This window comes from Mauremys reevesii, linkage group 6, assembly GCF_016161935.1.
Source record: "Mauremys reevesii isolate NIE-2019 linkage group 6, ASM1616193v1, whole genome shotgun sequence".
Lineage (NCBI taxonomy): Eukaryota > Metazoa > Chordata > Testudines > Geoemydidae > Mauremys > Mauremys reevesii.
This window is the reverse complement of record NC_052628.1, coordinates 101,340,028-101,356,553: the sequence shown is the minus strand read 5'-3', so window position 1 is coordinate 101,356,553 and position 16,526 is coordinate 101,340,028. Positions and strand designations below refer to the sequence as shown.

Genomic DNA, 16,526 nt, shown 5'->3' with positions numbered 1-16,526 from the left:
GGAGACAAACAGTAAAATTCTACAGTTTGTCTTCCAGGTTCGCTGCACTTTTCAATTGATCGTGTTGTAGTATTTTCAAAGATGGTTTGTTTTCTTCTTATGTGCTTCTTCTTGTATATGTTTGTCTAATATTGCTGCTTCTATTATTTCTTTCATGCCCACAAAGAGAGACTATTGCTCTGTGAAGTGGACTTGCAGAAAATCTAGGACCAATAAAAATAAAAAGTTGGAGCTTTTAATACTTCCTTATGGTCTAACGTAGAAACCAACTGGAAATTAGGAGAGCTAGCATGATGTTATCTGACTACTCTGCACAAATCAACAGCAAGGGCTTCATGGGCCACCAGTGATCCATGGATCATATTTTGGGAACTGCAGCATAACATCAACAAGTATGGAAGAACAAAGTCCTCAGGGACATAGGTGCTGGAACTAAGGGTGTTCGGGGTCTATCACACCCCCTGCTTGAAGTGGTTCCCATTATATACAGGGCTTACAGTTTGGTTCAAGGCTCCCAGCATCCCCACTGTAAAAATTGTTTCAGCACCCCTGCTCAAGGATTGAGAGTTGGCATAGTCCTACTAGATGTTCCTAGTGGCCAGTTACATAGCAGGGAAGGAGAATCAGCTGCAGACCTACTCAGTTGATGATAAACTCCCAATGGTTGACTCCTGGAAGTGGTGCATCAGAACTTCCTCACGTGGACCATACCCGAGAGAGACTGATTTATCACATTTCTGCACCAGCTATGACTGTTCTGTGTCAGAACATGAGAGAAAAATGTTGCTGGAATGGGTGCTTGCTCTTTTAAAGATGACCTGTGAAGGGGAAAAGAATGTGTTGTTTCTGTTTCTTTATGATGTAAAAAGAAAGGCCTCAAGGAATTTTGGTTTCTAAAGGGTATTTTAAAGACCACTTTTTAACAATATAAAAGTGTCAAACATTGAGTTCTCTCTTTGTGTTGGAGAACTTGAGAAGCAGTGGGGTTCTGACATATTGAAACCTGAACAGAAGAGAAGAGAGTCTAAGGGTATGGCTACACTTGCGAGTTGCAGCGCTGGTGGAGGCTTTCCAGCGCTGCAATTAGTAAGTGGCCACACCTGCAGAGCACATCCAGCGCTGCAACTCCCTGGCTGCAGCGCTGGCCGTACACCTGGGTCTGCTTGGGGTGTAAGGATTGCAGCGCTGGTGATGCAGCGCTGGTCATCCAGTGTGGCCACACACCAGCGCTGTTATTGGCCTCCAGGGTATAAGGGTGTATCCCAGAATGCTTTTAACTAAATTACTCCCTTTGTTTTGTTATGCAGCCTCTCTTTGTTTTGTTGTGAACCTCCGGAGCTCCGTTGCTACCGGAGCTGCTCTACCGGAGCTGCTTATCAGCTCCTGTTTGCTGTGATCAATCTGTGAACAATCAAATGAGATCCTCCTCCCTGAGTGATTCACAGGGGTTGAGTGTTTGCATTTTGCTTGACCAGCAGCAAGAAAAGGAGTCATTCACAGGGGTTGAGTGTTTGCTTTGCTTGAGAGAAACGGGGGGGAGGGTGCAGAGGGGGGAAAGAGAGTATGTTGGATGCAGGCTGTTTGCAGTTAACAGTAAGGGGGTGGGAAAATTTTCTGATTTTGCACAGTGTCAGTTCCAAAAATCCACTCTCTCTTTCCCCCCGCCCCCCGGTCCCTGTCACACTGCCCCACACCCCCCTCTTTTGAAAAGCACGTTGCTGCCACTTGAATTATGGGCAGCTATCCCAGCATTCATCACTCCAAACAGCGCTGCAAATGCTGCAAATGTGGCCACACTGCAGCGCTGGTAGCTGTGAGTGTGGCCACACACCAGCGCTGGCCCTGCACAGCTGGACGACCAGCGCTGCAACTACCAGTGCTGCAGATTTGTAAGTGTAGCCATACCCTTAGGCTTTGTCTACCTGGCAAAGTTTTACCAGTTATACAGGTATCGTTATCCCAGTATAACCACCCAGGTGGACACTTACTCCACTATAAGAGTAATTTTTTTTTGTTTAACTTAACCCCCTTCCCAAGCAACATAACTGTAATATTATTAATAATAACAATAATATAATATCAATTTAAATTAAGACCTTACCTTATACTAGTATAACTTTCCTGTGATGACAAACTGTTTTAAAATGTCTTTTCTGTTTTGCTTTTAAACATCTGTTTAATTCAAACATCTGTCAACTAGTTGAAAGAAATGCTGTTTTGTTAAAGGTTCATCAGTCCTGTCCTTTCACTTAAGGGCTGAGAGGAGAGATCTTCCAGTCTCTTTGGGTTCTTCATGTGACTTCTCTAGCAAAACAAGAGAAGATTTGACACTCCTGATATTTCTAAAGTAAAAACAAGCAGGGAAACGTAAACAATTTTTCATAAAGCAAAAAAAGTCAGTCTCACACACATACGCGCGCAGTCACTTTTAAAGCCATGAAATTTAGCTGATAATTTTTCATCAGTTCATCTTGTTATAGTTCTTGTACCATCTGTGGGATACTTTGGAGGGGATATAGTCTGTGATTTCAGTCACAGAATTGTACTCCAGAATATTAGCTTTCATTTAAAAGATAATTTCTAGCCCATAAGGTTTTAGAGATGAACCTGTGTAGACTGATCTATAGATTATGTATTAATTATATTGATTGATTAAAAATTCCCAGTTATCATTTTGAGGGTTGGCATGAACAAGTGTAAACTCATGGAGTATTGCCCACCTGAGTCAGCAGAGAGCCTGAAACAATAGCTTTACACAGTGTGAACTGACCCATTCATCTCAATAAGAGCACTGTAGAATTTGGCATTTTTCTAAGATGTCATAGTATTCCGCACATTGCTACAGTCAAGCACCTGATTTTGTTTTCTGTCTCATGGCCCAACTGGGACCTGCCTGCAGCTTTCCCCACAAAGGGGTGATAATTGGTTTATGTTGTGTGCTCCCTGCACTGTTCCATGGAACCAGACAGCAGGGAATCAGAGTTAGGTCTTATTTAAGTTGAGGTGGCCTCTAGGTGTTACAGTAATACAAATAATGGAGCAAGGATGGCATATCTAGTCCATAATTTATTTTTAGTGTATTTTTTTCTTAATGTTGAAAGTGACCAAAATAGACTGTGATAACAATAACCTTAGAACAGAATTATGCCCTGGGATATGCATGAACAGTTCCCATCCCATTGAATTAACTGGAAAATTTTGTGTTGATCATAGTGCAGAATTTGGCCCTAGAATAGCATTCTCACCAACTTCCGGAAACAGAGGATAAAGCAATTTGCACTCTAAGCCCTAACGCAAATCAGCATGTGTTTTAACACAAAGTGTGACTATGGTAATAAAGATGGACTAAGAAATAAAAGTGAAAAGTTAGTGTGTCCAACAGTGAAATACCTCTTAAGCCCTATTCTGTACTTCCTGAAGTGATTAAAAGAGGGAAATTACTCTTCAAATTTCAATTTTAAAATGGTTGTCGGCAATATTCTGATTTTGCATGCATGTGTGATGTTTCCATTGACTGCAATTGGTGCTCCATGTGAGTATCCAAAGCCAGGCTTTGTTTAATGCTTCACAGTTGGTTAGGTGATACTTACCTTTCCATTTTTTATTAGAAAAAAATAAACTAAGATTTTAAAATAGTCAAAAGATAGATAGGGTGCTCCTGCAACTATAGTTTTATAGAAAGTTGTGCCTGGTCTGATGGATAGCTTTAGAATACAAGATACAGTCTGTGTCCTGACTTGCTGTGTTATGCTGGCAAAGTTGCTCAGGGTCTGATTTTTTTTCAGACATGCTGAGCAACTGTAGCTTCTATTGACTGCAGTGGGTGTTGGTGCTTAGCATCTCTGAAAATCATGTTCTTTAACCTCTTTGTTTCTCAGTGTCTCCTGTAAAATAAGGGCAATACTAGGGATTGAGGGCTTTTTCATGTTTATAAAGGGAGTTTAGATCTCTGGAAAGAGGTGATATGCAAATGATATAATTATTGTTATTGTTGCTGTTATTCAGTTGGCAACTTATGAATACGTGATCAATATAAAATTGTTCTTTGTTTTCAGAAATCATTTTGAAGGCAACAGTGTAATCTACTCTTGTGCATATGACCCCAGTTAAGTCAACTAGAGCAGAAGTTGTAGCTTAAGGGTTTAATAAATACATATGATGTACATATAATGGATATATCAGCTTTAAGATTTGTAATTGAAACATTATGTAGGAATGCATAGACAGATAATAAAAAATCTGTGTTTCCTTTTGGACTGGAATTCAAGAACATTTAAAGAGTTTTAAGACCTTTCCAAGCATAACAACGTCATGTGATCTTTGGCTCAGCAAAGGTTTGTTGAGTAAGTGATGTATTACTACATTACAAAATGCACGCTTGGTCAGAAGATACCAAAATAATGCAGGAAAAGTGCAATCTGCTTAACTTAATACAAGATGTTTTTGCAAAGTGTGTCCCTGTGCAGTGTAAATGGTTGGTGATCTGACTGAATGACATATAGACCTAATAATCGCTAAGCAACATACCTCAAACTGGATATAGAGTTCATTAGTTGGATGATAACTGCAAGTATTAACTGGAGATTGCAACTTTGTTGTACAACAGCTCTCATACAAGCAGTTATTTAGCTATATTTGACATGAAACTGTATGCCGTAGGGAGAACAAGGCTGCTGTTCAGTGTTCTGTATTGTCACTGTAGCAGCCTTAACTAATTTTAATATCTCTGTTCCAGTTTGAGCAGTTCTCTGTCTCTCTGTGACTTTAAGGGCTTTATTTTCATTCTGTAATTTTTCTTCAGGCAGTCACAAGGACAAAGTTAAACCTCCAAGCCTCTCTGTTGTCCTTGAGACTTTGAGGAATACCTTGACAGATTACCAGAACAAGCTGGAAGATACATCTAATGAGGTAACATTTGCACTGTTTGGCTCCATAAATATAGCCTTCGGCCTGCAACAGTACGTATTCCTCACTTGTTACAAAGGTCAAAAGATTGGGAATGTTGAGTTGACAGCTACAGGGATACTAAAAAGAAATAATCTCTGTCACTACTCTTCCTAAGTTTGCCCTACAGTAATGTTCCACTTAAAAATATATAAACTATTTTTTATATTTATTTTGAACTGTTTTCAGTAAACTTACACAGAAATATGACACTTTCCATCCTCCATCCAGGGCTTTAGGTAAAAGATGACGTAAGTATTTAAAAAATGCAATGTAGTACTTGAATTTTAACATGCATTGGTATCAGTTGTGTAAATGTGAGTACCCCCACAAGAAAAGTGACATTATTTTTAGAGATCAGTTGTGTTATTGATGAAGATTTGTTAAATTTCATGGTTTGGGTTTTTTTTAATGTCATACAGAGGAAGAGATATCTGCATTATACTTTTCTGAAGGTAAAAAAGAACAGTAACAAATATTTCTATTTTTAAAAAAAATATATTTTTCATGCAGTCCTAGAGGCTTTTAGCCACTGGTTGCAAAGTCTGTCTTGTATTTGTTTTTCTTATTTATATTGCTAATGTGATTTGGTTAATCCTCTTGGGTTTAAAATGTTTTATGAATTTGTAGGTTTAAACCCAGAAGAGAGCAGTTAACTAGATCTTCTCAAAGTCCTTTAATTGTACATAAAATTGGCAAAGCACTGAAATGTGTCAGTATTTTATTTTTTTTTCTATTCCTAAGCTTTCTTTTGTTTGATAAACATATTGTTTATCCAGTCACTCATTACATTTGAAATAAATCGTATTCACTCTACTGTTTTTATGGGGAAAAATAATCTCCTTCAAGTCCTCTGAGATTTGTTCAAGGGGCACAAGAATAAGTGACCACAGAAACAATTATACTTCTGTAAACAGCAAGCACTGTTAAGTCTCTGCAGTGAGATAAGATAACCAGTGTGTTTAGTAGTTTATGAATCTCTTATGAGGCCCAGGTCTGGAAGCTGAAGAATAACTAGGAGCACATTACCCGCAGTGAATTGTTACTTGGGAGGATGAATGTCACATGATTCTCAGCACAGTTGAAAAGTCTACTCAGCAGGCTTTGGCTTAGTAATGTGCTTTGTTGTGAAACAGTGCCAGAGACAGCAGTGGGGAGGCCAACGGGGTGGCTGCTAAGAAAGCAAAGAGAGTACTCTGACAGAAAGAAGAATGAACTGTCAAGGAAAATAAATCGCAAGCTGATGACCTGCCACAAGACTTCCCAGTAGGACTGCATGTGACAGACCCTGAAGTTGTCATGCGGAGCCAGAGACCACGGAATGCCCTCGTGGTACACAGAAAGGGCAGTGTTCTCTCCTTCTTGATTTTCCCCATAGATGCCGCTGCTTCTGGCTTTTTGTGCATTTTGTCCTTAGACGTGTTTTGTAATAAAACTCTTTTAATATTAGAATAAAACTCTCAGGGATTATCAAGAACACCATCCAATAAAAATAACTTGTTCTTGTATGCAGCGCTATGGTTTTAGGCTTGTTTAATTCTGTTAAGTTTTGTAGGATATAGACTTATGACAGGACCCCACACACAGATGGATGTAACTAATTATTTGGCTTTACATATATGTCTGGACCTGTTTGAACTTGTGACATTATATTAGCTCTAATTTACTAAATAAACATAAGAGCTAATAACTCAATTTCTGTAGAGCTAGTAAATATTAAAATTAGAGCATTCACTTTCACGTGTCTATATGAGTTCGGGGGATGAGTAGATGAGGTCTGGCTGGCTGAAACACAATATGGAAAAGATAGAAATAATTCTGATAAATTGGGGAAAGCAACTAATAGAGTAGGCAAGGATTATATTAGCACCCCTGATTGAGGGAGACATGCAGTGGCCTTTTGTGAAGTGTTTACAATTTAGATGTACTATAGAGTTCTGAGCAACTCCTGGCTGGTTAGGTAGCAGCAATGACCAAGATTGTTGTTTTCTGCCTATCTCTTTGTATCTTTCGCATACAAACGTGGCTACTACTATTTGTGCCTTTTGACACTCAGGATTAGATTACCGTTAAACTGCTATGTTGGTCTCTACAGTGACACTGGAAAATGAAGCTAGCGCATATTGTGGCCACCAGTTTATCAGAAAAGTGCATCTGGAAGAGGGCACATAACTCCAGTGCTCCAAGATCATCTGTAGTTGCTTGTAATACCCTGAATAGTTTGGGATTAGGTGACTTGAGAGACTATGCCTCTCCTTGAGTTATGCTCCTGTTGTTGCAATCAGCAAAAATTCATGAGCTGGAGTCCCCTCAGTTTAAGAGGGAGGATGCTGCATTTAGGGCATTTTCTGGGAGGGGCCATTGACTTCGAAACTTGCTTCCTGAAAGTCATTAGGAGCTGGATTTCTTAAATTTTCTGGCACACTTCAAAGACTTCCCCCCCCCCCCCCCCAGATATTTGCGAGTTCATGGACAAAAGCAATAGTGAATTTGGTTTGGCGTTATTGCTTCTATTATTTATTTGTAATATCATTATTAATATTTAATATATCAAACTTGTTTAGTGGTAATCTGTTACATTGTTTACAATTGATGTCTGAGGAGTTTTCTAATACATTCTGGTTTTACATTTGTATAGGCAATATTATTTTATGTTTAAGTACCTACATAGCCTCTGCAACTCCCAACTGTTTTTCTTTTTTCTTTTTTCTCAGCTAAAGAAAATGAAAGCTTCACGTGAGAAGATGACAAAAGAGGTTGATTCATCCAAACAAAAAATATGGTCTCAAAGTCAAGACCTTAAGGTATATTTTTATGAACTGTAACTTCTTAACATACTACATATATTTCTGGTATGTCTCACTTAGATTGTATCTGCATGATAATATGTTATCTCAAAATAAGTGTTTGTATCACTTCTCTTTACTGAGTAGAATGTCAAACCTCAAGTTTGTGCAAGGTCATATTTCCTTATAGTGGTTGTAGCCTACAGATGTTATAAGCCTACCTATGTGAACATTTCAAAGGTTGCATTAGTGAAGTAATATCTGTTTAAACAGATGATCTGATCCTTGAGTAGTCCTCTTACTTCATCATTTCGTGCTTGCTTGTTTGGCAAGGGTAGCTCTTCTGTGTTGAAGTCATCCTCAACATTTTTTTCTGCTAGCTTTTAGTTTTTCATATTTTGTTCTATATGCATAAAATGTGCATATGAAATTTATCCTCAAATATTTTTTGGTTCAACTGTCAATTTTTCACATTTGTCACTTAATTACTCATTCACTTATTTATGAAAATACAATTCTGTTTTAAAATATTCACTTTTCTTTTTCTTGTAATGGTCAGATTTGTTTCAGAATAAAGTTTTCTAGTATTACTAGGGAAAATACAGTGTTTCAGCCACATGTTCGTTTTTTAACAGACAAACAGGAATGAGAATATATTAATTCCACAACCTTACTGAGGGGGATATAAACAGATCAATAGAAAGCTGAGGCTGGACCTCTGTTCATCTCAGTGGCTGCATCTGTGGGAAATTTGATCACATACATTTAGATTATGTATATGGATCTCATCTGAAAGCATTTGGAAGGTTTCAGTTACAGAACTGTAAAGTTTAAAGTCATGGTATGAAATGTGCAAAACTTACAGTAAAGACAGATATCAGTGAAATTATTATGGATATTATGGCCAAATTTTGTGTATAATCCTGCCAAATATTAGGTAGTCCTGACATTTGGAGAAATCTATAGGCCTAAATTACTGCTAGTAAGAAATTGCTGATCTCTAAGCCAAGCACTTCTCATGGATAGCTGGAGTTCTGATTTTATAGCATTTTTCAAATTAGAGTTTGTTTTTGTCTCTCTTTTGTAATGTGTCATGTCTGGGTACATCAGGGACCGAGAGAAGTCCCAAGGTCACTGTTAAACTCTGTCTTCCAACTGGCAGCATTTTGTATTACTGACAAATTTGAGTGTGGCCACTCCCAAGGTTTCTCAAATTCTTTTACTGGAGATACACTGTGTTTCATTGTTTCAATTTATTATTGAGAGACTGTTAGCATTCATTGGTACTAACACAGTGGCCTTCCACTGAACTTGTCTAACGTTAATTAATTTTGATTCAGAACATCCCTGTGAAGTAAAGTACTACTTTCCTGATTTGAGTAGAGGAGGATACTAATGAACAATAAGATTCTGTGAGGTGTTGAGTACCAACTTCTCCCCTTGAAGTCATTAGAAGTTGAGACTGCTCAGTACCCTAGAGGATTAGGGCCCAAATGACTTGCCCTGGAATATACAGGAAATTGGTGGCAGACCTGACAATAGAGCCCTGATTTCTGCCTCCTAGACTCTTGCTTCAGCCCCAATGCTTTTTTTTTTTAAAGCATCCTAAAGGATTTTGCAGTTTTTTTTATAATGCAAATGTCTACTCTATATGAGACCTATTCTACCAACTATATATATATATATATATATATTTAAATAGGCACTCTTTTGAGATAGTGAACCAGTTTCTGATCAGAGTTACACTGGTGTAAATCTGTAGAAACTCAATTTAATGTGTAACTCAGCACAGAACCTGGCCCAGTATTTCTTCATGGTAGAGCTTGCTTAAAGAAAGTTGCCCTAATCTTGGATTTGAATATTTTTATTAAGAAATTATATGAAAATACAATTGTGATGAGTACCTTTAGTAAACAACTGATACTACACTTCACAATTAGACAAACGTGATTTTATGATCTAAAAATCTATAGGCAAACATTTCAACTAAATGCTTTCAATATTCAGTATTAAGTTGATTTGGGCGTATGAACTTGGTGGTCATGAAAGGTGTCAGATTACCAGCCCTGGAAGTAGAAGTTCTCTGCTCGCAGAAGAGGTAGAGCATATGTGTCTTTTCTTGCCTAGCAGGCAACCTCTTGCTGTAAAAGTCTTCTGAGTTTTAGTGCTGGTTGGTACATTTGTACCATTTGTACCATTTCTGATTTCACGTTGACCACTAAATATGAAACAAGATGATAACAGTCTTTGGTTGCTACCAGTCAAGGCTGCATTGGAACCAGTGATCTACAGAAGAAAAGTACTGTATCCTTTTACCAGAGCCACCCAGTTCCTTATATCTATAGGAGGCTGTATCTTTATATTGTCAGATTTTTCAACTGAAGTAACACTGTATACTCTCTCTGTAAGGAGACAAACCCAGCCCTAAAAGGAAGGCAGTTGTATTATGGAGACTTTGACCTTGGAGATGGATTAAAAAGGGAGAAAACAGAGGAAAACAGTGTCAAGTTTTAATTTCAGTCTATCATTAGAAGTAAGCAGATAGATTCTTTTAGGTTGTTTTGAAAATATCTCTCTATATAGCTCTTTGCTTCCAAGGATACCGAACATTGGCTGAGGTAATGCTGTATGGTGTAAAACTATTGCTAACCTTTCAGTTTGTGTGTCTGTTCTGTAGGAAGCTCAGGATAACCTGGCTGATGCCAATGAAGAGTTAAATCATCTACGCACTAAGTGTGCAGACAGAGAGGCTTTAATAGGCACTTTAAAAATGGAACTGCAGAATGTACTTCACTGCTGGGAGAAAGAGAAAGTCCGTGCCACAGAATCAGAAAATGAAATCCAGAAGCTTACCAGGGCTTACCAGAAGGATACTGAGGTATTACCAGAGACCAGATGACTGTCAAAAAGAGCCTTTATTTAATCTTAGCTTTGTACATTTACATACATCAGATGGTTGCTTTATGTTTTAACAGATTTATCTGCAAAATATGATTTTAAGATACGTATTTTGAAATGTGTATTTAGTATCTACAAAATTTTCAAGTGTCTTAATTCTCTTTCATTCCATTTTATAAAATGAGTTAGCAGTTTAACCTTTCTGGGCATTTCCATTTTAAAATATCTGTCTCTTAGCAAGTATTGTTTAGGGCAAATGCATTTATTTAAAGAATTATGCCTGGAGTACTGGGTTTTTTTTTTGTTTGGTTGGGTTTTTTTTGTTACTTAGTTGAAAGTAAATATGTACATTTTGTATTTAGAATCTCTTGGTGTTAATTACTGATTCAAATAGCAACTCCTCCCCCCTCCAAAAATAGCAAACATGGAATTGATGTCATTTTGCTCACCCACTACCGAACTAGTGTTTCCTGTGCTTCTTTGGAGTGATTGCATCTGTCCATTCCATTTCAGGTATGTGTGTGCCCAGTGCAGCAGGGCTGGAGACTCTCTCTTAGCAGTACCCATTAGGGAGGCACATACATCCTTAGCACTCTTGCACCACTGCACAAGGGTATAAAGGGAAGCTGCTTAGTCCCTCCCTTAATTCCTTCTTATCACCCATGATCTGTAGTTGGAGTGTGTCAGGTTGCAGTCCGAGGTTTCTCCTACTTCATGGATTTTTATCTTCCTCCTGCAAATAGTAGTACTTGTTAGTGTACGTTTTCTTTATTTTCTGTTACAGCTTTGAGCATCTGATTCCTAGTATACAAAGGGAATTGGTACCGGGATATTTTTTGGTCTCTGGGCTATAAGTCTTGTGCAGCTTCAAAAAATCTGTGCTGGTGAGTGACTCTCATTCCAGGTACCTAAGGTGCCTCAGAGACGGTCACATTTGAGATCATTGCAAGATCTGCAGGGACTTCAGATCCCAGACAAAAAAGGACAGAGATGAGACTGCATTACCTCCTTATGGAGGCCACCTGCATCCACCTGCTGAACCTTCCCTCTTGGGGCAGGCCCTGAGTATTTCTACCTCAGTTAGGAGTGTTCCTCTGGACATTGCATCTTATAGTAGGCACCATTCCCTTTCTCTGGTCCAGAAGAAGACGCACAGAACATCAGAATAGCATTCCCCAAAGAAACCAAGTTCCTCTAGAAGTTTGAGGTTCCCTGTACTGTCCACTAATAAGCCACTGGGAGATAGAGTATTATCTGGAAAGAGGTACTCCCTGATATTGATTTCTTCTCATCAAGAATTGTCAACTCCAGCTCATTGAGGATTGTCAACCCCCACTGCAGTTCTGACCCCTTTGATGCAATAACAGCAGCATCATGGAAATATCTTGATATGGAAGGCACTGGAATTATATATAGCACCATGGGACCTGTTCTTCCTCTTGATGCTGGATTCTCTAGAAGTGTCTGAGGTTTCTTCACCTGTTCAGGATCACTACCAGGGGTTACTAACGAGAGTAGCAGCTTCGATACTCAGGAAAGTTCCCATAGGCTGGTGGACATACAGGGTTGGCTCTACCTATAAACAGAGCCATTCTAGAAGCTACAAAATATTTGTAGCAAATGCAATCCTTTCTTCCTCAGACAGCTAAGAGGACAGAGAGAAAGTACTATATCCCTTCTCAGGCTATGAACATTTTTACACCCAACCTTCTCCAGGCTCCTTAGTTGTCTTGGCAGTGAATGAAAGTGTGTGTCAGTAATGACCTTCTATCCCAAAGGACAAAGTTGCAAAGAGACTAGACCTTTTCAGTAGAAAGATTTATTCCACAGCTGGCCTACAGTTTTTTAATGCTAACTAGCAAGCCTTACTGGCCAGATACAACTTCTCCTTCTGAGACAATGTAATGAAGTTCTGAGACAAATTGCCAGATTATGTCAGGCAGGAATTCTAGGTTATTTTAGAAGAGGGCAAACTGGTGGCTAGGACCTCCCTGCAAGCTGCCTTTGATGGGGGCAGATTCAGCAGCCAGAGCATGGCATCTATAGTAACCATGTACAAATGTTTCAATTGTCTGTGCTCCCGCAGGAGGTCCAGCAGACTATCCAGCATCTCCCTTTTGAAGGTCCTACCCTGTTCTCATAGAAGACAGATGATAAGCCCCACAGTCTCTAGGATTTGAGGGCCATGCTGAAATCATTGGGAATTTACATTCCTTTCCTTAAAAGAAAGCAAATTCTATAGTCTATGGAAAAGATTCCCCCTTTCCATGGAGGGAAAGGTTTCTGTTCACTAGGAGGTCTCAGAACTATCCTAGACTTGCAAATTTTAAACAAATATATACAGAAAATAATTTTTACATGGTCAACCTAACCTAACCTCCATCCACCCTGGATCCTGACAACTGGTACACTGCTCTCAGTTTGAAGGATGCATTTCCATGTGGCTATCCATTAAAGCCACAGGAGACTCCTAAGACTTCTGATCAACAACACCCATTACCAGTTTATGGTCCTGCCCTTTGGCCTGGCTGCTGCCTCACGAGTATTTACAAAATGCATGGTAGTGGTGGCTTCATTCTTAAGGAAAGCAGGGATGCAAATATTTCCTTACTTGGACAACTTGCTGGCAAGAGGTTGAGCCAAGCTCCAGTCTATACAGGATCCAATCCCGTTTCAGTATTCTGAGTCTGTTGATCAATGAGGACAAGTCCGTCTACTTCCCAGTTCAGAGCAATCCTGGATTCTACAGTAGCCTGGATGTTCCTACCTCAAGACATTTCCACACAATATTAAACTTTTCCTCAGATCTCAAAGTCCATACAGTCACAACAGTAAGAAACTGCCTCAGACTACTGGGACACATGGCCACCTGCATGTATGTGTTTCAGCATGCCAGACATTATCTCAGAAAGATGCAGAACTGATTAAAGTCAGTGTACTCTCTGGCTCGTCACCTGTTGGACATGCTGATTTGAGTACCTGCAGGAGTACAAGCCTCATTGGTCTGGTAGATAGGCCCCTCCCTTACCCACATTGACTTTGGTTACAGATGCTTCTTCTGTAAGCTGGGGAGCTCACTTAGGAAACTTACAAACTCAACGTCTGTGGTCTCATCAAGATTTGGCTGACCACATAAACATGTGGGAATTGTGGGCTATTCATCTGGTCTGTTGAGCTTTTCCTCCCTAATGTCAAGGGAGAGACCCAAGACCTCCTGGACAATATTGGCGATGTACTGTGCAACAGGGAGGGGCCAGATCAGACCGTCTCTGTCAAGAGGTGATGTATCTGGGGGAGTTTGTGGCACCAGTGCAATACATCTCTATGCTTCCCATCTTCCTGGTGTTCAGAACAGTCTGGCAGATCACCTGAGCAGTTCATTCATCAGAGATCACAAGTTATCTCTCAGGTTGGATATTGTCAGATTCGTTTTTCAAATGCGTGTGGAGGGGTCCCTCACAGAGACCTGTTTGCTGCTTGTCTCAACAGAAAGTGCTAATTCTTTTTGTTCAAGGGCAGGTCACGGGCAGGGCTCTCTGATTGATAAACTGCTGTATGTGCCTACCCTTCTATTCCACCCCACAATCCATGTGTGGGCAGTCCCCCTTCTTGTGTCCCTGTCATCCACACCGCCAGCAGATAACTGGTCTGGACCCTGTGGGAGCCCCTTGGGTGTCCTCCCGTTTGTTCTCCTGGCCCTTCCCTGGGCCTTCTCCATGTCCCTGCTCAGCCATTCCTGCTTCCTGGGGAAGTCCGCCTCTGTGTACCCGTAAGCTTTATAGCTGACTCGACCGTAATCTCTTGGTGCCTCCTCACCCACACCTTTATGTTCTCAGGGAGACTGTTAAAACTGCTTTAGGACAAGCATGTCCATAATCTCCCCCGCTGTCTGGGCATCCGGCCTCAGCCAGTGGGTGGCCCAGTCCATTAACTTTTGGGCAAATGCCTGAAGCCGCAACTCCTCCCCCACCTCCCCATCCACCTCACTGACTGGAACTTTTGGTGGTACTTCTCTGCAGACGGCCCCACCCAATACAGGACAGCTGCCTTTACTGCCTTATAACTCCTGGCTTGCTTTTAACTTAGGGCCATGTAGGCTGCCTAGGCTTTGCTGGCTAGGTAGGGAGCTAGTCGCAGAGCCAAGGTTACCTTGTCCCATCCAGCCCCAGAGGCTACCCTCTCAAATGTGCTTAGGAAGGCGTCGGGGTCATCTGTCGGGCCCATTTTACACAGTCCTAAGCCCGGCGCCCAAACGCCATCCCCTCCCGCGGCACTCACCATTTTCTGCAAGAGCTGTTGTTGGGTGCCGTCCTGCTCCCGAATGAAGTCTTGCAGGCTCTTCTGCTGTTTTGCCTGCCAGGTGAGCGAGGCCTCTCTCTCCAGCTGGTGGGCTTGCTGAAAACTCTGCATTGCCTTCTGCACCTCCTCCTGCTGCTTGACCAGCCATTGCAGGGTCTCCTCCGTCTCCAGGCTGCCAAACACTTGCTCTGGCACAGGATCCCGGACAAGCCCCCACATGTAGCAGAGTGTGGCAAGTCCCTACTGCCACAAAGTCACTCTGAGACCTTGGGGTTAGCAACAACTGGTGCAGGTTATTCACAGACTTGTTCCCACCACTGTTTCACCATGTACAATTGTCCCTTCACTGTCTGCAGGCAGCAGGGAGAGAGGGAGGGAAGAGCTACCTCCCTGCTTCCACTCCCTGCCTTTTCACTTTCTTTCTACTCTCCACTCTCCTGGTTTCCTTTCTCTGAGGCTTTTATACAGCCTCAGGCTAATTAGGCGGCAGCTGTTTCTGCTTCCCAATTAGGGCCAGGTTACATCTAGCCAGCTCTAATTTATTGCCCTAAATTGGAGCTGGGTGACGGGGCTGAATCAGCAAGCCTTTGCCCAGCATCCTGTCACACTGAACTAGTAGTTCTTCAGTCCTTGTTCTGAAACTCACCTCCAGTTTGAACTGCTTGTGAGTCACATGGCATGGAATGGCCACGTGCAATCAGGGCCGGCTCCAGGGTTTTTGCTGGGGAATTGGCAGCAGCTCCACCGCGCCGCTTTCTTCTTCAGGGGCAATTCGGCGGCAGGTCCTTCCCTCTGAGAGGGACTGAGGGACCTGCCGCCGAAGAGTCCGATGTGCCGCCCCTTCCCCTTGGCCGCCCTAAGCACCTGCTTGCTGGGCTGGTGCCTGGAGCCGACCCTGTGTGCAATCAGTTGAAGAAAAAGAGTTATTAATCTCTCCTGTAACGGTTGTTCTTTGAGATGTGTTGCACGCATCCATTCTGCGACTCACCCTCCTTTCCCTCTATATTGGAGTTTCTATGTGGGCAGATGGAATTAAGGAGGGTTGGGGGTGGCCTTGTCCCTTTTTTACCATCATGCAGCAGCGTGAAAGCCCTAAGGGCTCATGTGCTGCCCCAATAGGTATCACTAAGGGGAAAATCTCTGATTCTGGTTCACTGGGCACGCAAGCATCTGAAGTAGAATGGACATGTGCAACGTATCTCAAAGAACAACAGTTACAGAACAGGTTAGTACCTTGTGTATTAGCTGATTGTGGTATGCTATATGTGGTAATTGCTTCATGAAGCTTTACTTCAAAACTAGATTTCCTCTTTTGGTGGTTTACTGATCTTAATAATTGCTTCCTTTTAATTTCCTCCACATAAAATAGTTCTGCATTAGCTATATCAATCATATTCTTTATCTCAATTGTTCTACATATTGAGCTCATTACTCCAGCAACTATGGTCACAAATGCCAAACTGAGTAAAAAGGAAACATTCTTTCCACTCTTCTTACAGTCTGGGATTTAAATTGTGTCCACATGAAGCAGTTGGAATTGTTCTACACATCAGATAGTGATTAAAGGAAAGGAAACTAGAAGCCTGACTGTATTGTAAA

At 41.1% G+C, this 16,526-nt stretch overlaps 1 protein-coding gene across 7 annotated transcripts in view; it reads left to right on the top strand.

Moving 5' to 3' along the window:
• The window catches only part of CCDC171 (coiled-coil domain containing 171), a 202,746-nt gene that overhangs the window by 64,034 nt on the left and 122,186 nt on the right, over nt 1-16,526 (top strand). For all 7 annotated transcript variants that reach the window (XM_039544117.1, XM_039544120.1, XM_039544116.1 and 4 more), the window contains 3 exons: nt 4,802-4,908; nt 7,659-7,748; nt 10,408-10,608. In XM_039544117.1, coding sequence (XP_039400051.1) covers nt 4,802-4,908; nt 7,659-7,748; nt 10,408-10,608 — 398 coding nt within the window. The remainder of the gene's footprint in view (nt 1-4,801; nt 4,909-7,658; nt 7,749-10,407; nt 10,609-16,526) is intronic.